Source organism: Vanessa cardui, chromosome 20 (genome assembly GCF_905220365.1).
Source record: "Vanessa cardui chromosome 20, ilVanCard2.1, whole genome shotgun sequence".
Classification (NCBI taxonomy): Eukaryota; Metazoa; Arthropoda; class Insecta; order Lepidoptera; family Nymphalidae; genus Vanessa; species Vanessa cardui.
In genome coordinates, this window is record NC_061142.1 from 9,739,048 (window position 1) to 9,764,442 (window position 25,395).

A 25,395-nucleotide genomic window follows, 5' to 3' on the forward strand; every position below is an offset into this window, starting at 1 on the left:
CGTAATGTGAATGATAATTATTATCAATCACACGAAGTGTTTAGAAATGACACGACCGCAGTCGAAATCATCGTCAAAAGAGTAAAAAATAAAAAAGTACAAGCTCCGAACAATTTTCAAGAAACAAATGTAACAAAACTTTCTCAGGAGGTAGAAAATTCAAGAAACGAATTAAATAAAGTAAACAGAAACTTAGAGGAGGCAAAAAAATGTTTCAGACTGGTACTGTTTGAGATGGGTAAGCAATTAGAGGCGGCAAATCAAAGAGAGCTTGAAACACAAACAAGGAATCTGGTTCTGCAATTAGAGAAAGAAAAATTAAACAGCATGCTGGAGTTGAAGACAAACTCACTAGCGAAATTGAGAAAGGAATTACTCGGTATGAGACGAATTATTAAGTTTGTGAATAAAAGCATTCGATGCGTTCCCAGTTTTTATGGAAATGTACAATCGGATTCAGATTATGCTCGTTTTGTAAACGGTCTCAAGGATTTGCGGTCGCAATGCGATCAGGATGATAATGTTACGTATACAAACGAAACTACACTGTCGAGTAAAATTTGAATAAAACAAACAAGGAATATATAATTTTTATGTATTTTGTAATGAAAATTATTATTGAATTTTAAGTAATTTGTTAATTAATTTATATATTGAGAGTAATGTAAGTTCTATTAGTATGTACTGAAATTACCTAATAAAGACAATAATTGAAGGTATCACTAAGTATTTTATCATAAGTACTAAATAATCGTATTGAAATCATGAATCAATAGGTTAAAACCGAGACAAATTGGTCCTATTCCCCAAATCTTAAATCAATGAGTGCGAATCCGGGCGGTGCATACCCGGTTGCAAACCGGGTCATGTGGTGACCGGGTCACGCGGTCACATTGCACCCCGGTCACCCGTTTACGCGAGACACGCCCGGTTGTAACCATGCTCCTGTCTATCAAGGCTAAGAATTATTTTGTACAAGAGCGTAAGAAATATTTCTCGACGAAAGATAAATGAACCACTTTTATGAGACATTAAATTTATAGTCAGCGACTTTAGTAACGGAACGCTTGAAATGTATTATAATTATGATTAAAATGTTACTTTTATTTCAAATCAAAAATACGTTTCATCGTATAAGCTCTGATATTTTAATTTAATGATTGACATTACGCTGATACGGAACTTAATTTAAAAGTAAATGGGTTATGTGTACACATAGACAGACCTGGGCCTACATTTTCAAAATCAATAAGAATTAGGAAATATATCCATAGTAAACATAATAATTTTCTAAAGATACAAATTCGATATAAATGTTAATAATAATAATTGATAATATACATATAAAATTTGTCTAGACATATTAAGAATTTCAGAAGGCCGCTTTTAGGTACGAATCCTGTTTTTGTACCTCTGTGAAATTAGGTCAAAGATAACATAGCAGATAACATCATAGAGAAGGCTTCGTCTGTTGAAAGTTTATACATTTGTATCCAACAGCACATGAAGCATGTTGGAAGTACCAATGGTTCTCTATAAGAGGAGAAGGGTTGCTCATCGGCAGTTCAGCAGCGAGAGATTTACTATTACTAATTTATTCCTACTAATTTTATGTTAAATAAATGTGATAAGGATTAAAACAAACAATATTCGAAATAAATAGATTATAATTCACAATTTCATACATACTTTCAGCTACGAAATATTATTTTTATTACTTTAAATTTACGTTTAAAAGCTCTTTTAAAGTTTAGTTTCCCAATAAAAATACGAGTATCACGGCACATAGTGAGTTAATTAACAATAATGTCTAAATGTATCGTGAATAAATAGTTTTGTGATCTTCTACACCAAAAGAAAGTTTAAATATGATATATTAGTTACTAAACATTACAATATATCTAAAATACTCATCAGTATTACTTTAATGTAATAAATTAACTTGAACTTTTTTATTTGTAAATTGCAATACGCAAAGCGAGTGAGTGAAAATGCATTTGAATGCACTGTTATTGCATTTTTCATCCGGAATGAGTGTGATTCGCTATACCACATTATGGGGACACACTTGTCCTGAAAGCCCTGCGAGTTGTCGATTATACCCGACCTCCGCCGAGCCGCGACGAAGCCGATCTGTCGGCCAGTCGCTACAAAACCTTCGCGGGCCGCACTCGTCTTTTATTAATTTTCCAACACTTTCCCCACATGTGATAAACTTTTTTTTTTGCAATAGTGCTGTGACCAATCATAATAGAAATAACGAGAATACTGTACTTTAATTGATAGTGATCGCACATAATGGGTTTTAATGAATCGTCTAGATCGAGAGTATAGGCAAACGCAGGTTCGTAGATGTAGTTATCTAGATACGCTGTCTATTGTATTTTGTATATAAGTACATTAAAAAAGTAAGAGCGTACTTTTTAAATTATTTATTTAGCTTCTGCACCAGATATAAAGATAGTTAATAAAATAAAATAAATAATATTTATACATTTTAACTTTATTTTAAATTCGTCAAAAAATAAAATACACAGTTGAAAATGAATAGAAATTAAAAAGATATATATAATTTATTTATATTAATTTATAATAATAATAATTTTGCATCAATTAATATAAGTAGTAATTGTGGATAGTCTTAAAAAAATCATCTCTCCGACCCCTTAGTTGATAGTAAGAATCTTTACTCCTTGACCTAATTTAGAAGGTAATTACGGATTACTTTAGGTTTGTACACAAAGTGATTGCTATCCATTTTTAGCATACCGTGCTTCTGTGACGAATCCCATTAAACTAATTAATGTTATTTATCGTGACAGCTAATAATGAGCTTACGAATTCGACACAATGAAATATAAACTAAAACTTTTGTGCATTCTGATCTTGTTATATTCGAGAGGGAATTTGCTCAATTATTATACATTTGAAATTTTTATCATGTACATATATATTGTGTTTTATATGCATTCATTTTAAAATCAGTATATTTTATTTGCTGAAAAATTACACACTATTATCAATGATAAAATATTTTTAAAATAAGAAAGAACTGTTCTTTTAATGTATTAGCTGTGCCTGCAGCTTCGCCAAGGTAGGATTCGGATCGCAATTACAAGTATAAGAAAACATACATATGTACATCTATATATAAAGCTATAGATAAAGCTTAAAGCACAGAGCCCTTTTTCTTCTGATAGCTTTATCAATTGCATTATCTAAGATTAATATATGATTATATGATGATATTATTTTTACTGAAATTAAATATAGTCTATGTCACCTAATGTTTCTAATTGTGAAAGAAATATTAAGTAGTTTAATATTTAATTGACAACAAACAAAAAAAAGCATTCTTCTACCTATATGAAACTAATATAATTAGTGTTGATTCATGTATAGATTTTATTTTTAAGGTATTTATTGTATGTGAAATTTTATTATTAGAAGTATTTTCTATCAAAAATATTAAATAAATATAATTATAAATTGTCTTATTATGATTCATTAGAAAATTACGTATAGACTTGGCAGGCAAGAAAGTTTTTTTAAAATAAATTCGTAAACAGTATCTATATTATTAAGCGAGGATTAAGTCGTTACTGCATGCAAAGGATTTCGCACAAACTTTCCAGACGAACATACAACTATATATTTTCTCAACAGTTCAACGTTATTCTTAAAGCCTAGTAATTTATAAGGCCCTACTTCTAACGTGATAAGGATACAGTAATCATAACATTAACTTAACAATAGAAATACAATAATATAAAAAAATGTGCATTAATTCTACACAAGTATTGCATATTTTTTAAATTATAGGTAGAATACAATAATTATGAATTATAACAGTCCATACCCTGTTTATATTGTTCGAAAATATTTTTTGCAAAGTTTGTTTGTTTGTTTGGTTGAGCGCGTTAATCTCAGGAACTACTGGTCCGATTTAAAATAAATATCAAATATATAATAAATATCATTAAGACAATATCGTTGCGTGCTATATGTAAACGGTTTATGTTTTTCAATAAACATGTATGACATTATTTTATTTAGTGTATTTTTGCTAGCTTGAATATATTACACTTTGATTATACTAAAGTAGGATGTATTAAAAAAAAACTGCAAAAGTACGTCTAAAAATAGTGTTTGCTAATTTAGGTTATGCCTCTGTCATTCGATTAACTAATTCGGTACGAATACGAAATCTGAACTTAATCTGTTAAGTAGAACCGGAGATATTAGGTTCAGACAGACCGACGCGACATTGTTCCAATGAGGCTTCTCTTTTTTTCATCGAATATACGAAACCATAAAACGATTTTTTTTTTATGAAATAAATTCATATATTTCATAAGTAAAATACACGTGTTATATCTGAATTTGACTCAAACGATCACTGATAAATTTTCCATACAGGTAAGGTTTATATAAAAGGACATCGCTATAGCTAACGTAACATCTGATCCGCTCTCACACGCGGGATTAAATTAGCGATTAATAATTCTTACGCTCCTTATATATGACAATCCAATGACCTCAGAAGTTCAGAAAGGGTTATACCTAACACCTGTATTCCCCCATACTCGCGGGCTTTATTATGAATAGGAACGTTTATAAGTTTCAAACCATCGACTCGAAAAATTCTAATTAAATTCTGCAAAGGTTAATTAGAATTTTTGAATGTAGAAATTTAGAATGTATTGATTATTTCATGAATTTTTGAATGTAGAAATTTAGGATATACATCAAATATATTTTATTTTTATCTCAAATGTTTGCTATATTATCAACGTGGGCGATGGTATATATTATATATTCACACCTAGTTGAATGTTCATAAATGAATTATATATATTATATGATATACTAGTAGTCGCCCGAGTTTTGTTTAATTGTCGTATGTTAGGCAAAAAATTAGCCTATGTTGGAGTTCAGCCTCCTTGGAGTTCAAATTAGCTTCATATCAAATTTAATCAAATTCGGTTCAGCGGTTTGGTATTGTAAGAACGACAGACAGACAGTAACTTTCACATTTATAATATTATATTAGTACATAATTGAGAAGAAGTACTTACTGAGTTTCTTGCCGACTTTTCCTTGAAGAATCCACATTTCGAAGCGGTGGCAGTATTACGACACATTTTATATATTATTTTATAAATGATAGAAAGGCGTGTAGTTGCGAGTACGACTTGTTGACTTCCAGGCAGGATATATTATATGCATATAGAGCAATATGTAATCACAACATAGCCAAAAACAATGTTATGGCTAACGTGACTGCATTTGGAATTTATAAAAAAGGATAACTACCGATTTTCATGCCGGTAGAATCGGCAATACGAACCAATGGCTCTACGTCAATTTTAAATCGTTATTAACACTTCGTGTAATAATATAGTAGAATAGAAAAGCCTACTTGAATAAAGTATATTTTGATCACATCCTGTTAAATTACTATGAATGATTCACAAGCGCTTTTACATACTTAATACAGTTAATAATATTTTGATCGAACCGGTAGCACTCAATTCAAAATAGCAATCATAGCCTAACACTTAATTCAACAATTCAGAAGTGCTCACATGAGCCTACTAGAATATATTTTTTTTATGGTATAGGAGCATATGGGCCACCTGATGGTAAGTGGTCACCATTACCCATAGACAATGACGCTGTAAGAAATATTAACTATTCCTTAAATCGTCAATGCACCACCAACCTTGGGAACTAAGATATTATGTCCCTTGTGCCTGTAGTTACACTGGCTCACTCAGCCTTCAAAACGGAACACAACAATACTGAGTACTGTTGTTTGGCGGTAGAATAACTGATGAGTGGGTGGTACCTACATAGACGGGCATGCACAAAACCCTACTACCAAGTATAATATTATTTCGAGTTTTATATGAATGTATATTTTCTTTATTTATAAGCTTCGTATTATTTCAGGCGTACCGAATCCTGTGACGGGCGAATCACATGATGTTTTCCCTATGTCGACGATACAAAGATGAAAACGGTGAGTTTATTTGATATTAAATTCTATGTCAGGTAAATTTACTATAATAATTTACGAGTGAGATTTTTTCTTCTAACAATATTACGTATTATACTACTTTTAACACTTGTATATAGAAGAATTCCTATGGTTAAATTATTGAAGTTAAAAAGTATATATAATAGATAAACTTTCGAAAATCGAACCAATTAGCGATTACGAAACTTAATTGAAAATCTAATAATGCTTTAGTGGTCAAGTGAACATACCTACATATTATCTACTAGGTACTAGCGACCCGATCTAACTTCGCACGGGTGCAATACTGATACTAAATATAATGAAAAATTTATTTATGACATTACATTAGAAACTTCTAAAATGATTACTGTTTCTTTACTATGTCCATGTATTATATAATATATAAGCCTATATAGGGACAGACAGCGGTAAAGGGCTTTATTTGATACTATGTGATAATAATAAATAATAATGACTTAATTCAAAATCACCAAATGTTTTGCTCATGCTTATATTACATCTATACTAATATTATAAATTCGCAATAGATTCTGTCAATTTCACTTTCATAGCTGAACTACTAAAACAGAACCCCAATCAAGAAAAAAAGGCTTTTTTTCATGTCTAAAACCCTCAATCCTCTCTTCACGAGTAGTAGTAGTAAGCATATCTTCGGACTCTCACGAGTCCTAAGATATGCTTCATTCGGCGACGTGTTCCTGGCGAGTCCATGATGGTATAATAAGCACGTTGAGTATATATAATTACATATTTTTTTCTACACGATGTACATGAATTATATCCTATAGCGTAGCTCAAACATTGCGTTTATTGCTAATATTTCCGCAACGGAGTATTTTTCCGACTAGCGGTAGCTATCAATAAATCAAATAGCCCTCAAGTACAAAATTCCAAATGAAAATGTAAACCAGGGATGTTATAGGGAAATATTCGAATGTATTTAAAGCGAGTAGCTTATTGTATTTAAATATTTATTTATTTTGTGAATGTACCTAATATTAAATAATAGCCATAAATAAAGTTTATTTAATCTTGTCATTTACAATTTCTAAATAATCTAATATCCGTAACCGATAATCCAAAATAATTTCGTATATAATATTATTTATATATCCGTATCTACATTTAGATCCTACATTACACATTCTTAATATCTCTGATATTAAAATATAGTAATAATAATCATAATGGGAAATAAAAAGCTTTAAGCAGCATTCCCACCATCATCATCATTGAAATTGGAGTCATTCCTCAGTATTCTCTCGCTAGTAGCCGAATGCCCCCAGCGTTCGGTTTTCCTAACTCTTATAATCCGATGGAATGGCAAATCCAACAAGATCGAATAAAGTTCAGGCATTGACGGCGTTACTTACTTTCCAAGGCAAGATTACAGACTCTAAGTTCCAGATTCCAGGCTGATCCTGAGAAAATTTATTATTACCATATGTCAACCATCGTTACAGTCAGAATCAGTCAAATAAACTGACGAAACTGTATAGATGAGATATACATATCTACAACATAAACGATCACATAGTTCTGTATAACAACAACAGCCTGTAAATTCCCACTGCTGGGCTTAAGGCCTCCTCTCCCTTTGAGGAGAAGGTTTGGAACATATTCCACCACGCTGTTCCAAAGCGGGTTGGTGGAATACACATGTGGCAGAATTTCTATGAAATTTGTCAGATGCAGGTTTCCTCACGATGTTTTCCTTCACCGCTGAGCACGAGATGAATTATAAAGACAAATTAAGCACATGAATCAGCGATGCCTGCTTGGGTTTGAACCCTCAATCATCGGTTAAGATGCACCTTCTAACCATCCCGACTCTAGTTTAGTCATAGTTCTGTATAAAGTTATGCAAAACCATTCAAGACGCTCAAGTCCTTAAATTTTTAAAAATCTTCTTTTATTATATGCAACGCATTCCTAACCACCTCCGGAGGGAATGAACGAACGAGGAATGAACAAAAGTTCAAACATAATACAACTTCAAGTGCGGCCGGTACTTGAGACTTCGTTAGTATTATAAAATGCTTTACAATTTTTTAACATAAGCACTGCTTTCTTTTAAATAAATTCAATGTGTATACTGAATGTTTAATAAAATGTACGACAATTTTTGAATTTACAAAAGGGCTTTGGAATTAATAAAATTAAAGCAAAATATTGTATCTTTGTAAATTTGAGTCATTAATTAATTATAAATATTTTATTGCTAAGAGACAAGCAAAACTAGTTTTTCTCTTTGTGCAAAAATATTGGTTTCTTAATTAGTATTGATTGCTTTTTTATATGAACTTTAGTTGAATAAATCTGTTCACTCACAAAATTATATTGCTCTTTCGTTAGTGAATAGACAGGAATAGAATCCAACTCTGTAGTGCAATGCTGTAAGATTTAACACATGCTGAAATCAATTTAAGGTGGTACGTCATTTTGCTACATGTATCCGATAAATATTATAATTTTTATAGTCACTATCATATTCCGACATTTCACACTCGTTTTTGCGGTAAGATTCGAATTTTTTGTTGCATAATAGCCCTTAGTAGGCTGATGTATCACCGTATAATTGTCAGGATCATTCAATTACAAAAAAAGTTCGTACAATAATGAATATAATATAATAAAATGCATTGTTATTTAAAATATTAATCGTAACAATAATTTCATTGAATTTGACTGTGAATATTCAGTTTTAGATTTTAAACTTAAAGCAATTCCTGAGAACGTATAACCTGTGCACTATTGAAATTATCTAATTTCAATATGCTTACTGGTTATTATATCTCTTTAATATTAAATGATATTCGTAAATAAGAGAAAGTATGTAAAAATTACATCCTATAAATATTTCACTAACGTAGCAGTTGAGCAGATATCAACAGAAGTTGATTCTACCACTCGCTCGATACTTCAACGCGTGTTGGTAGAAAAAAGTTTAGAAGTGTACTTGATAATATTTCTAAATAAAGTGTGTTGGAAATTTATCATACCTTTCTTAGGAGCTATTCCTCCTTTTTTTCAAAATTCTCTCGGGTAGATAGTGTTTTGTATAGAACAACAAATCTTCATAAACAAACGCAAAGAGTTTTTAAAGAATAATCTTAGAAAGTTACAGATCTTTTTGCGTTAGATTATGCAATTAATAATACATTTAGGTTATAAGTACCTAACTTCGTCTTCACACTAGACGCATCGGAATGAAGGAAATAAAATAAAAATAAATAAAAATGTCGACTAATCTAATATAGCACAGATAAAACTGCAGGGCAAAATTATTTTATATGGAAAAAACGTTAATGTATTGTGGAGTTACAACAAAAGATGTTGCATTTGTGATCTTTATTCAGAGCATCCACGGTCGGGGCTAATTAAAAGAACGTTAAAGATACAGCTGCGGAACACAATACGAGAAATTGTTATATCTACATTTCTTTAATCCTTTGAATATTCTATCAAAATAATAATGTAATTTGATAAAGGAAAATACGATATAATACCTATTGAGTAATCAAAAACATCAGGAATTACATAAGGTTCTATGAAATGAAATTGCACGAAGTATGAAACAGCCCAGAAAAGAAGTTCTCTGTTTTAGGAGGAACTTACTACTCCAATGCGACTTCAAATGTATCCAACATTTGTGGAAGATTTTGAACCGACCCATGCAAATTTTGCCGCGACGATTTCCGTTGCCGAGATGAATTATAAACGATCATGGAAATCTTCGTATCGTATCTTCTGTAAAGCTTCACGTGTTTTAACCACTGTTTATTAATAAATAAAATTATATGGTATAAAAATAATCAACATCCCATACTTGGAATAGTTCTATCAGTGTTTTTTTTAGAACGGAACCACAAATTTCGCTTATTAATACGTTCAATGCGGAGCGAGGTCTTATACGCCTCGTATGTGTTTCCGGTTGCGGTTTAACTGAGAAAAACTGAAAATATTTTCTGTCAGATGTGAAACGACTAAATATATACATATATATGATGCCTATTACAAAACAAAATGTTACGGCGTACCTACTTTAATACGGGGTTTCTTCGACAACGTTCCGCACTGAAGAAATAAAATTCGATCACATCACATTTAGTTTTAGTTTCTTAAACGTTACGGGGCCTAATAAGCCCCGTACCTATATTATGATAGTTTCCATACGAGGTCTTAAACGCCCTGTATCACAGGTATGGAAAAATAAAAGAAATTATGCCGCAGACGTGTTTACCCCTACTTACAAACAGTCATATAGAATCTCTTAATAATACTAGTATTAATTTCATTCATCTGAATGAAATTCAAACTCAAATTCCTTTATTCAATATAGAAGCATCACACTTACTTATGATTGTCAAATAAACACTACCACCGGTTCGGAAAAAGGAACACCCTGACCTGAGAAGAACCGGCAAAAGAAACTCAGCGGGTCTTTTTTTTGTCAAATTAATAAGATACATAGTAGTATATGATTACAAATAGCCAGGAGGCGATCGTTTCATTCCCACGGTGTGCTATCAGACATAAACTCGCTAATTGTATACTGTATAGTATACCTTTTGCACACAAGCGTTCCTCAACAATTTTTTTAAATTTGGCAACAGAAGCATTTTGAACGCTTTCTGGGATCCTGTTGTAGAAGCGTATACATTGCCCCACAAAAGAGTTACTGACTCTATGCAGTCGAGTAACAGGAGTAACAAGATTGTGTTTGTTCCTTGTACCAATGTTATGAGAATCACATTTTCTCATAAAAACATTAATATTTTTCCGTACATACAAAAGTAAAGTAAAGTAAAGTAACAGCCTGTAAATTCCCACTGCTGGGCTAAAGGCCTCCTCTCCCTTTAAGGAGAAGGTTTGGAACATATTCCACCACGCTGTTCCAATGCGGGTTGGTGGAATACACATGTGGCAGAATTTGTATGAAATTTGTCACATGCAGGTTTCCTCACGATGTTTTCCTTCACCGCTGAGCACGAGATGAATTATAAAGACGAATTAAGCACATGAATCAGCGGTGCTTGCCTGGGTTTGAACCCGCAATCATCGGTTAAGATGCACGCGTTCTAACCACTGGGCCATCTCTGCTCTTACATACATACAAAAAATTACAAAATATGTATTGAGAAGCAACAGTTAATATCATAATTTCTTTAAATCTACCTTAATGACGACAAAATTTCATATTACTATTTAACGGCAATTCTTTTTATAAAATATAGGTAGATGGAAGAGCAGTTGAGCTAGAGAGCTAGATCAATGCTGATGGACATTGGTCCAATTAGAAATATTAACCATTTCGTCCACGACCAATACGCTATCAACTTTGTATACTAGTTCCATCATTATTCCAATTAATACATGATGTTGGGCGTTGGGCGAATGTGATGACTAACTGATGATACACTCAGTATCATCTTGGTAAACTATGCAGTGTTACAAATATATCGTGTAGTGTCACTTTAATCGGGTAAATTGACAAGAATAAACATTTTAGTCAATGAAATTTCCATTTTATTACTTCTACAATAGTTAATCAAGGTAAAATTGTGATGCCTGTCTGTCATAATTATTGGAAGCCGTAACTTAACTTTCGTTCCATTACTCTGAGTTTATTTCACGAGAATAATGAATAGAGGAAAATTGGTCTTATTCTTAATTTATTTAAAACTTCATATGTATATGTATATACGGAATAGAAAATAAAGATATACGAGATGTTTCCCTTAAGGGAATAGTTTTACTATTCAACTTAAAACTGATGTAATATTTTTTTATTGATACCAAATTAACCGGTCATATTGAAGATTAAATAAAAAAATAAAACATGACTAGTCATGTTTTATTTATTTATTTATCTTTTTTATGAAATAGCGAAGAAATCGTCCACCTTTTGGTAAGAAATGGCGCTGTAAGAAATTATAACCATTATTTGCATCGTCAATGCGCCCCAAACCTTGGGAATTGAGATTTTATGACCTTTTACTCCCTGAGAATATTGTATAGCAAAAAAAATCCTAATTTAATCTTCGAAACTACAGATTCGATTAATTCTAATTTTAGAATAGTTACTTCTTCAGCGATGTAGACGTTCACCGAGAAAAGATTTTCGGAAATTTCAACCTGTTTTCAAAGCTAAACACCGAACAATTTCTGTGTGTTCCGTTTACCTGCGTGTTACTTTCATAAAACGTCGTAATTGGCCAAACACGCCTCATAAACAAGAGATGTGAATGCCATTGAAAATTAAAAAAAAAAATCAACTTCAATTAGAAGGTGTAATCATTATCATCATCATCCCTATGATTAATAGTGTAAAACAAAGTCGCTTATCGCTGTCTGTCCCTATGTATAATCATACATAGATCTTAAAAAATACGCAACAGATTTAAATGCAGTTTTTTTTAATAGATAGAGTGATTCGAGAAGCAGGATTTTGAATATAATACATAGAAAATATAGAGAAGAAATACTGAAATTTTAAATTATATAAATTATACACGGGCGAAGTCAGTATGGGCAGCTAGTGACGTTGAATGTGAAGTGATGCTTGAATTCGATATAAATGATCTATCTAATTAATTCTTGTAATTATTCTACATAAATTAGTCTTATCCTGAGACTCAATACCTCAAGAAGTCTACATTCGACTACGATGATTCGCAACTATGAACTTAATTAGTAAGTTTGTAGCGAGTCTGAAACGTTTATACTAATGATATATTACATACGTATTCGTATCTCATTTGAATAAGGAATACAAAGATTTATTACATTTTTTATTTCAATAGGGAATTTGATACCTAGGCCGCATTAAAATTAAATGAGTGTTTTTAGTTGTACTTTTGAAGACGTTTTTAAAAACTTTAAAGGTTAATTTAACGGTTTAGTTTTTTTTTTTTAAAAACACATTAACTAATTAAGTTTTGCTGTGTTATGCCGTGTTTGTCAATGAAAATAAAAGTGTTTCATAATCCTTTATCGTTAACCCAAACAATTAATATACAATCCGATAGTACCCAATATTATATTATCTGCCATGAAGTATATATAATACCTGACTAACTTCTCCAATACATGTTGCATCTTCTGGTATAAATTTTATATGTTGACTTTTATCAGATTGAATTATTAATAAAAATAAAGTAGAAAAGTTCTTGAAAATTCAGTAGCCCTTGTTGTTTGAACCAAAACTGTTAATTATGTTAAATTACAAATAATTAAGGTACATTATATTTGTATATATTTAAGACCTTAAATATAATAACTCTGATGTAAATAGTTTTCCTTAATAAAGAAAGGTACATACTGAAATAAATAAAAAGTTTATCAACTTAATAGGATATCTTGAAACATTGTTACATAATTTAAAACCATAATATAAACAAATACATAAAAGTTTACATTCGTTAAAATAAAAATGAGGTCTACAAGTACTCCGTTCCTCTACGACTTCATCGTTACAAAATTTATTCGAAGTACGTAAACCAACATACGTGTCATTGAGATAGTCAGTCAGTGAGTTTTCAACAATTCTTAATGGTAACTCTAGTGTACACAGATCTATAATAACACACTATAACACTAATATATTCTAATTCCAATTTTTGATTTAAATTGATTTCGTTCGAATATATTACTTAAACTTATTTTATATATTTTTTATTAAACCTTTTTAATCACATACTACTTGCAACACAAACTTGAATTAAATTACTTGCAAAAAAACAAAGATTTGAATATATTATATCGATAATAAATTTACATTTCACATCACTTTTATAATGTGTCAAAACGGCCATCGTATCTTGCCGCTAGTATAATGAGTATTAGATTTGTATTTTACGTAAATATATTTTATCTGTGTAATTATGCATCTGTCAATCTTGAGTGACACATATGACAAAAGCGTGGGAAAATGTACAGCGTGTCAATATTTTAATTTTTTTTTAATCTAATTGATAAACTGACCTTAGATGCGAACATTACAGGAACGAAGAACTGAAATCTAAGTGAAAAAACACTTTATCCAAGTAGACTTTAACAAGCACCTTTTAATCGTCATACTACTAAATATAAAGTGACGTCTAAGTGAAGGCTTAGTGGCTAGTGGCTTCACTTGCCTCACTCGCTACTTTAAGTGATTACCGTCTTGAAATATAAATTATTAAGAAAAGTCTGTGAAAACTAAGTAATGGAAAACTTAGGGATCATCTGGGAATGTAAGCAAAGAATTATTGCCGGCGCATTTTTAGATAGAATTTTTATCATTAAATATTCGCGTATTGCAGACACAATTCGTGTTAACCAACTTTTCCCACTGCTGGGATAAAGTTTCCTCTCCTTTAAGGAGAAGGTTTGGAACATAGCCCACCACGCTGTTCCAACGCGGGTTGGTGGAATACACATGTGGCAGAATGTCTATGAAATTAAGACACATGTATACTCACGATGTTTTCCTTCACCGCCAAGCACGAAATGAATTATAAACACAAATAAGTTACATGAATATTAAGTGGTGCTTGCCTGGCCGATAATTGCGGGTTTAAACCCGCAATTATCGGTTAAGATGCACGCGTTCTAGCCACTGGCCCATCTCGGCTGTGTGTTAATTGTTGTTAACCAAAATGCTTCAAATCTTATCTTTTGAGAAGCCTTTGATTAAAATTGATGCTTTAATTTCATACTTACTTATTTTTCATATTAGTTTGTGTAAACTATGATTAATTGCAAGAAAGTCTAGTATTAATTCCACGAAGAAAATCGATCAACGTTGCCGAGATGGAATTACTCATCATGAATTCTTATAATATTATACAAATATTTAATAGATTTTTATTATTAATGATTTACGTAACATAGCGGAAATTATCTGAGTGGTTTTAATGTACAAGCGAATATATGATAGGTAAGGTTGCCAGCCTTAGAGAGTTATATTAACTTTGATGAGTCGGAAAGTGTATGGTGATAGTTTACCTTCATTTCTCGTAATTATACAATATTTGTTACTGCTTCTGTTCACATAATATTGTTCGGGATAAATTTATTATAATTATCGTAATCAAATCAAATCAAAATAAACTTTATTCAAATAGGCTTTTACAAGCACTTTTGAATCGTCATTTTACAATTATGTGAAGCTACCACCGGTTCGAAAAGCAGATGCTACCGACAAGAACCGGCAAGAAAATCAGTAGTTACTCTTTTTTAAAATTTTAAAAAATACAGTGTCATGTTTGTTAAATACAATTATTTAAATTAATATATCCTGCTTGGAAGTCAACTGGTAAATAATAATTAAATTAAATAAATAATAAAACAGGTACCTAATAATAATGAAGTCACTGTATTACAAAATTGATAAACATCTATCATTAATTAAAGGTATAAATTATATAATTTGATTATCCAAATTAAATAATTCAAGCTAGTGGAACATATTAATTTTAGTTAGGGCATTTAATTTTATGTTACTTAAGAAATAAACGCTAAGAAGTTTTTATTATAAAATATTTAAAAAAAAACTACTGTATAAAACTGCCAGTGCTAAGTAACTAGCTCGCTTAAAAGCCCCACTTAACTAGAAAGTGATGCGGGTTCTAATATATTATTCAAGAGGTAAATGTTGAGTACATCCTTAAGTAAGTGCATTGTATTGCTTTTATGACTGTAAAGAATCTAGAATAAAAAGCTCAATATAAATTTACGTCCAAAACAATTTTGAAAAACACGCCTAGAAGTAACTTGGGAATGGAAAAGGCTTCTATTCCTTAAGATAATGAAATAGTGATTGACAATTTATAAAAGAATCTCGTTGTATCGATATTTTATTTATAAGCAATTGTACCCCCGACTTTGTGTACCATTTAATTAAACAAAAAAGTTATATTTGTAGCCTAAGTTACTCCTTACCTATTGCATTTGCTATCAGTTATCAGTCGCCCTGTCAAAATTAGACCAGCCGTTCCATAGATTAGCAGAAATGAAATAAAAAACTTATTTTGATATATATGTAGCGTGTGTACATTCAAATGCATTTAGTAAAAGGCGGTTATTTTAATATTATTACAAACAGATATCTATCAAATCAAATGAAATTAAGCGTCTTTGTTCTAATCAATACGTTCATAGGATTTATACTTAAACTTTGGTTATTAGATGGGCAGTGTAAAACATAGTTTCGAAATGAGGTTTGAGTTTACCTTAGTTTCGAACTTTGCTTTCCAGTTATTTAACTGTTACGAACTCAGAACAATAACTAAAACAGGAAACGAAATACTCTTTTAAAGGCATTCACGGGCATCTCTGTAGTGACCGTTCTTACATTGTTATCTTACAAAATGTAATGCGTCAACATCTTTATGACTCTTCGTCAAACATAACAATATTTTAAATTAAGTCGTGTAATATTTCAAACTTTGTATCTGTATCTGTATCTAATAGACGTTTTTTTATATTTTTATTTGTATATGCCAAAATCATTTCCCATTGTGATAAAAAAATAGAATTTGACATCATATACTCGATAGTGTGTCACCCTTTTAGTTAAATAATTATTGTAATATTTGTAATATTATCTGTATTTAATTGACGCTCTGTTCCCGCCATTTTAGAACTTGACAGTTGCCACGCGTGGTCAATAACATTTCAAGGTTATGTTTGTCAAACGAAATTAAAGAAACGATTACCAGAAATAAAAGTCTATAAATATAGGAATTAAATAAATAACGAATATGTATTATTGGAAATCTTTAATTATTCAAAATATTGTATTCACATAATAGTGGTAGCGCTTGGTTGCAAACACGGTTGTTTTTATATCATTTTGATTAGAAGTATTATAATTACTTTTAATCTTATAGCAACATTAAAATTTGGCCTGTTATTTACCCCTGGAAAGATTTACTGGATATGAGCAAAAAGCGATTTAGCCTCAGTCTGATTCTAATATAATATCTGCTTAATTGCGTATATTTAATATATCTTATATTGAATATATTTCTAAAAGTACCGCTCATTACATATAAATTTTACACAACGAGCATAAACTGATAAAGGCAGAAGCAACATGCAATAGTTAGAAAATTATGTACGAAAACCTTTTTTTTTGTAGTGGTTATAGTATCGTTATTTTATGTTCTAAATTAAACTTTCCAACTGAGACAAATATAAACTATACAAGGTTTTTTCGTTTGAGACAAATACGTCTTCTGTAAGGGTCGCCAGATTGTAGTCTAAAAATACAAAAAAATCTTATGCAGCAAATAAAGAGAAACAGATATGTTTCTAAGCATTTTTCTTATCTCAAACTTAGTTAATCTTGTATGCGATTTATCAATGTTAAATAATCGATTAAAATGTGTTCAAAACAGATTTTATTTATTTATCAAAACTGTACAGATATCATTGCAAGGAATAATCCTAATTCAATAATACACCACGTTTAAAAGCAACATTTTTAGGGTTCCGTACCTCAAAAGGAAAAACGGCACCCTTATAGGATCACTTTGTTGTCCGTCTGTCCATCCGTCCGTCCGTCTGTCAAGACCCTTTTTCTCAGGAACGCGTGGAGGTATGAAGCTGAAATTTATATCAATTACTCAGGCCTACTGTCCCTTGAAGCTGTGAAAAAATCAAACTTCTAAGCCAACGCAATCAAAAGATACAGCCGTTTATGCCGCAAATTTACGACACTTGCAAGGGAATCAAAACCTACAGGGTGCTTCCCGTGAACTCAGAATCTTGAAATTTGGTACGAAGCAACGTCTTATAGCATAGATAAAGGAAAAATTACGAAAACCATAAATTTTTAGTTACATCACATAATATATATTTTTTTAATAATTTTAAACTTACTACCCATTTCCTCATAAACGCCTAGAGGTATTAAATTGAAATTCATACCAAATACTCAGGTATATAATACCTTTAAGCTGTAACAAAATCAAACTTCTATGTCAACGCAATCAAAAGAAACAGCAATTTAAGCTGCATATTTTGAAACTCGCAAGTACTTGCAAGGGAATCAAAACCTAAAGGGTACTTCCAGTCGACCTAGAATCTTGAAATTTGGCATGAAGCAACGTTTTATAGCACACATAAAGGAAAAATTCCGAAAACCTTAAATTTTTAGTTACATTACAAAATATATATTTTTTAATAAATATAAACTTATTACTTTTTTCCTCATGAACGCGTAGAGCTATCAAGTTGAAATTCATATCAAATACTTAGATCTAATTGCCTTTAACCCGTGAAAAAAAAATGATATGTGTTAATATAAAATAAAGGATTACTTAAACGATAAAGAGATCTTTGTCTTAAATTTATGCTCCTCCATCTTTCCCCATTGTAATGTTAGGCATTTCATTTTGCAATAAAAATACCATAGTTATGACTCGATTGTCGTAATGAACGAACTTTGTAAACCTTGCAGGTTTGTACGGAACCCTCGGTGCGCGAGTCCGACTCGCACTTGGCCGGTTTTTATTAGTTACTACGTTATATGCTCCAGATGGCTATCTGTGTGAGCTCACGGAGGCTGCAACGAAACAAATACATCCTGTAGGCTTTCTGCTATTATCTTCCTGCCTACTTGTATTTATAAGACAATTATATTATTTTAATGTTTTGAATGAAAATCTGACATCAGTGTTGTATATAGCAAACATAAGCGTGTTTGGAGTACCATGATAGAATAAGTTCCAAGCCTCAAGAGAAAATTAACGAAAACGATTTTCTAGTATAAACCCTTTCGTTTTGCAGAATAAAATAGTCCTATAATTACATTTGTGTTAAATTTAAGTAAAATTCAATTACAATTTAGCCCTTATCCCAATTAGGGGTTGGCGCAGCATGTCTTTTCCTTCCATACTTCTCTATCGTACGTCATCTCACTAGTACCATTCTTTCTAACCATACCGTCTTTCACACAATTCATCCATTATTTCTTTTGTCGTCCTCTACCTCTATTTCTATTCACGTCCATGCTCCAGGCCTTCCTCGCAATATGTTCCTCATTTCTTCGCATTACATGCCCATACCGTATAGCCGCCTTCCACATAACTTCTCGGCTATCGGTGTCACTTTCAAACTTCCTCTTATATACTCATTCCTTACTCTATCCATTCGCGTAACACCACACATTCCTCTCAGCATTCTCATCTCCGCAACATACAATTGTCTTTCAGTCATCCCTTTTGTTGTGCAAACGTGCAAAGTGCAATATTTTATGTTAATAATTTCTATACTTTATTGTAGACACTGGAGAAAAAGATCACGAGTAAATCATCAGTTCAACAGTGATCTGAGAAATATTCCAAATCCGACACGTGTATCTCTTCCTAGAAGACAAAAGTTTGGTTTTTGTAGGAAGATGATGTTTTCATAATTGTGTTATTGTTGCGTGTCCACTGTTAAGAAAACTTTAATTACAATTACCGATATAACCTATACTTGAATAAATAAGGAATTTTAACACACCGTTAAAATACCGTGGAATATTTTTTTAATTCTGAAACATTTGTGTGTGGTACAAACAGTACTCATTTCGACACGGTCACTTCAAGTTCCAGCAAACTTGTGCAATACTAAAGTGTTATAGCAACTCTCGTTACGGGAGGACCATGAAAACATCTCAACATTATTCAGTTTGTTTCGCGAGGTGGAATGGGTCAGGTACACTCGCGTTGTCAAGTGCTCTTCATACAATAATTTTTGGCGCAGAAACATCTTGCGGACTGAAGGTCGAGAGATACCGAACGTGACTAAACTTTGCTTAAGAATTCGAGATAAAGGAATACAATATTTGTTTATTTGTAACGTGTGTTTGTTCCTTTTTATCCCTTGGAAAAAAATATACTTATTTATTATACTAGTCTATGGTTTATCATATTACAGTAACAGTATGTTTTTCATCCTTTTAAGGCGGCAGCATACAGCGCCAACTTATTAAATTATTTGCAGAAATATTATAGAAGTACCTACTACGTAAGAATGTATCTGAGAATTACTTAAAAAGTATACTTAAATCTTAAATATTTCGAATGTTTTTACATTATTAAATAATTGATTGTTTAATGTAAAAAAAAAAACATTAATGATACATAGGCTACCATTAACTTGGAAAATATACCAAAGCCTCGTCCTCTGTCTCAACTAACACTAGCGAAATCGAGGATGAAATATATGTATGATGTTTTTTTTAAAATAAAATATATATATATATATATATATATATATATATGTGTATGTTTATGTAAAGTATGATGTACGTAAGTGAGATGTACCTACCTTATCTGTAATTTGACATAATATTACTCACACTCCAGGGTGGCTGGAAGAGATCTCTCATAGAGATAAGCTTTCCTATGTATCAATTTGTTTCTTTGTTATTCTTTTTTTCTGTGTTACTTGTTTTTGGTACATGAATAAATAAATAAAAAATAAAAATATATTTATTCTGTGCGTCAATTAAGTGAAACCAGTTTAAGATACTTGTAGGAAGATATGATCAATCGTTGCGGAACCGTTTGTTGATGGTGCATTCCGTTGATCCTGTCCCCTTTTTAATTTAAAATCTGAAGCGACGGGTAAGACAATAAACAGTAATAAAATAAAATATTATAAATAAAACATTATAATAGCCAAAAATATAATATGGTTGTTATTAAAAATGCGTATTTCTAAGTCTTCTAACTTTAACTTAGTTATTTTTCCATTGAATCTACACGCTTAAGCATTTTTTTTAATTTATACCCATCTATGAGTACAATACTTTATGTTGTGATAGAGTCAAAATAAAAAATGTCAAAATTTTAATACTCGCTATAAGGATTTTGACATTAAAGGTTTCATTTTTGATGTCATGATGACGTTTGGTATTTATTAGTCTTTCACGCAAAAACTACTCGGATTTTAAGGAAACTTTACCATAATATAGCTTATACATCAGAATAACATATAGGATGTAATTTATTTATTTTAATTTTTATGGAATAGGTTGTCGGACTAGCATATTGACCACCTGATGTTAAGTGGTCACCATCACCCATTGACAATGACGCTGAAAGAAATATTAACTATTCCTTACATCGTCAATGCGCCATCAACCTTGGGAACTAAGATGCTATGTCCCTGTCCCTATTGTGCTTGTAGTTACACTGACTCACTCACCCTTCAAACCCGAACACATAAACACTGCGTAATATTGTTTAGCGGTAGAATATCTGATGAGTGGTTGGAACCTACCCAATCGGGCTTACACAACGCCCTACCACCAAGTGTTCATATAATTATCGTGAAAATTGGCCTAAATATAACGTATAATAAGTGTTAAGTAAGTTGGAAAAAACTCTGTAATATGCGAGGTATTTTGGCGTCCCGTGCAAAAACTCTTAAGAGTTAGTCGAATATAATGTACGGAGGAAATGTTTCTCTTGTATAGTTCTAAAAATAAATCTGTATTATCATAAATCTCTCTTTTATATATAAGCCGTTATTGGAAAAAAAGGTGAACCATAAAATATATAGAATAGAATAACAAATTGATCTTTATCAAAACAACTATTTATTTTGATAAAAATCGCTTTTTTATCGTTACTGATATTTAAAGTAGATAAATGTTATTTTTCACACTACATAATCCAGACGAATATTTTAAAAATAACGACGATGGAAAACTAACAAATTTAATAATTTATAAAGATCAATGATAAATTGTGTTGCGATATTTTAAGTACCAGATATCAAAAAAGAGGGTGAAAGGGGGTTGAAATTTAATATTAAAGTACAATTTACGAATACACATACATAATCGCAGTTTTATTTATGGTATAGGATGGCGGACGAGCATATGGGCAACCTGATGGTAATTGGTCACCATCACCATCACCATGGACAATGACGCTGTAGGAAATATTAACTATTCCTTACATCGCCAATGTGCCACCAACCTTGGGAACTAAGATGTTATGTCCCCTGTGCCTGTAGTTACACTGGCTCACTCACCCTTCAAACCGGAACACAACAATTCTGAGTACTGTTATTTGGCGGTAGAATAACTGATGAGTGGGCGGTACCTATCCAGAGGGGCTTGCATAAAGCTCTACCAAGAAAGTAAGCAGTAAGAAACTAGTTTCAAAATAAACTTAGTATCCCGATTTACTTCAAACCGACCTCGAAATATATATCCTTATTAAGGCACGGGATAAACAAGACACTGAAAAATGATCTCCTCCCTTAATATTTAGTTTCGTTACGTAAAATGTCCTGTACGACACAACTTAGATGTAGCGTCGGCAAAATTCGTACAACCGATCACATCCGAATTGAGTACCCTTTCCCAAATTATCAATATTTATTTCTATGTGATGATTTTTACACAGACGTAATAATTTGTAATATCATATGATCTAATATATATTTGTCAATTTGACATGTCGATTTACATACACTTGCTTTTTCGGGCTGAACTGACGCGAGAATCTATAGCGACGAATATCGTCGAATGGCGCGATAGGGAGTTATTTCTAATGGTTGTGTAAATTCGTAGTAATCAGTTTTATTGAATTTGCCGATGCTACATATAAATTGTGTCGTATTATACTTAATATAAAATTTAATTTGAAAAATTGACGTTTTAACGACAACTTTCTCGTCCGTCATCTTAGTGATTCCTCCTTTTATTGTCCGTTTTATTGCGAATTCTTTAGCAGTCCATTTTAAGCAATAAAATGGACTGAAAGACCTTATCAATATATTCAGTGGTTTTGAGTTTTATCTTTGGTCTCCATATCCATGACTGTTTCCTGAAATCAATTTTAATATTTAAAATGGAAATATACCAGTTCAGAAACGTTCTATTTGCTCGTGAACTTGAAACATCGTTTTGTAAAAATAGTGTTAGAATACAGACGATATATAAACAAATTTGGGAGTTATTTGCATATATTGCATTTAGTACGGAAAAATATTTAATGATTTCGTCTTTTATTTTATTTTTAAATCCTACTTGTTGACAATATTTTATGTGACGTATACATAAATTTTATTGGGAGCATTACTAATATTACTAAAATAATAGTTCCATTATAAAAATATGTTATACAAAGCATCATGTAAGTTATAATTTTTTTGTATAGCAACACCAAGTTTCCCCAATCTCAACATGATTTTCTTTTTGCTTATAGAATGGTTTGAAGAGTAATCAAATATTAAGATACAATAATGTTTCCACGAAAAAAATTCTTATACCAAATTTAATTTTTTTTTATTGCATATCTTTTGCATAAAACATTTACTACACTGACTGTTAATAATTATGCATAAGCAGTACATCCTCTAGAGTCGATGAAGCGTTTCTAGAGATACTTATAAAAATATATGTATATGTATAAAAAATGTATGATATATAACTAATTAGGTTATTAGGTTTACTAAATAATATAAATATACATTTAAAGTAATAATAATAGCAGAGCTTGCAAATGAAAACAAAAATTATTTGAATACTTAAATTTTATTATTAATCCCACAGGTTCAGATAATATTTTATTGTATTCATTTAATAATATATAAGTTAATAAATAACGAAAAAATTGGCATAACTGTATCAACAAAAATAAAAACAATCAATCTGATATTTATCAAAATTTCCTTTTTAAATATCATATAAATTAATATAATAAGAGAGAGCTTAATAATCTTGAAAGATTATAAATTAAATGTAATATATTTTACCTAAAACTTGGCGATTAAGTAGGCAATAAATAAAATGTACGCTCGTGAGTTTTACGAGGTAATCATCCAAAGTAGCTGAATAGCAATTGAGGTACCTCCAGCACCACCCGAGTGCTTAAAGGGCGAGGGGAGCGCCATTCATAAAACTAAGCCCGATCGATATCAACATCTCACCAATTCACTTTCGGATCCATTGACATAAACCTCTTACTTACATCCATTACTCGCACAGTACGGTCTTTTGGTTAGGGAGACGAGTGAAGACAGAAATGTATAGACAGCTTTGTTTTTTTGGTAATAGTGGTATATTTTTGTCAATTAAATATAAGTATAGGTAATGTTTATAGCTATACAAATATCGAAAAAGAACTGTCCGTGTTAACTCCAAGTACGAACATAGGAATACATTTCATACCTATCCTGACGACTAAATCCTTTTTTTTATGGAATAGGTTGGCGGTCGAGCATATCGGCCACCTGATGGTAAGTGGTCACCAACACCCATAGACAATGACGCTGTAAGAAATATTAACTATTCCTTACATCGTCAATGCGTCACCAACCTTGGGAACTAAGATGTATGTCCTATGTATGTGGTTACACTGGCTCACTCACCCTTCAAACCGGAAAACAACAATACTGAGTACTATTGTTTAGCGGTAGAATATCCTATCACGCGAACGAAACTGCGGGCGACAACTAGTAATTATAGATTATGACTTTCGCCTATAAATCTTAGCTTAACCATTCTAATCTTATAATCTATAAATATGAAAGCAAAATACTACTCACTGAATTTGTCATGGTGTTGGAATTTTGTGTTTTACAAATTTCGCGCGGATGAAGTCGCAGGATCAGCTAGTTATTAATTTCCGAAACGAACAAACAAAAATCTTATTCTCACATGATAAGCGATCGCGATGAAGACAAATTTCTAGAGATTGTATTGAGACAAACCTTCGCTATTCATATCTCAGTGTCACCCCCAGCCATAGTTAGGATGATAATTATGCCATGTTCGTGTATTTAATGGTCAAGTTGTCAAATCAACTATTTAGATATAATGTTTACTATTACCTGTGAGCTGAGATGGCCCAGTGGCTAGAATGCGTGCATCTTAACCAATGATTGCGGGTTCAAACCCAGGCAAGCACCTCTATGTGCTTAAATTGTATTTATAATTTCCCCCTTCCCTCCGTGCTTCAGAAGAGTGAAGACGTGTTTCTTGTTAAATTGACCTTTTTTAAAATTAAAATTAAAATTTAAAAAACAGTACTAAATAATACAGATAAACTACTAGGAGTGCATAAGTAAGTGCAGCAAATAAGTGCGCGACGCGTTATCGGTAGAAGTAGTGTTCATTACACACAAACAAAAGCCGCCTATCGTACACAAAAATATATTCGCAGTATACATCCGTCTCAAACATCGTACGTCATTAAGGGCGGGTCAAGCAATACTGGCCGGACAGCAATATTGTTCAATTTCATCGATCGTCGACCAAGATGAGTACTCTAAGTTTTTAAAAAAATAAGAAAGAAATAACTCCTGTAGATTATTGTGTGCACCTGGTACCCTAGTACACTATGTCTTTG

At 31.5% G+C, this 25,395-nt stretch overlaps 1 protein-coding gene across 1 annotated transcript in view; it reads left to right on the top strand.

The window, feature by feature from the left end:
- Positions 1–2,156: 2,156 nt before the first annotated feature.
- LOC124538242 overlaps positions 2,157–25,395 on the top strand; it is a 136,697-nt gene continuing 113,458 nt past the window's right edge. The window contains exons 1-2 of the mRNA XM_047115230.1: positions 2,157–2,344; positions 5,956–6,025. Coding sequence (XP_046971186.1) covers positions 5,986–6,025 — 40 coding nt within the window. The 5' untranslated portion in view covers positions 2,157–2,344; positions 5,956–5,985. The remainder of the gene's footprint in view (positions 2,345–5,955; positions 6,026–25,395) is intronic.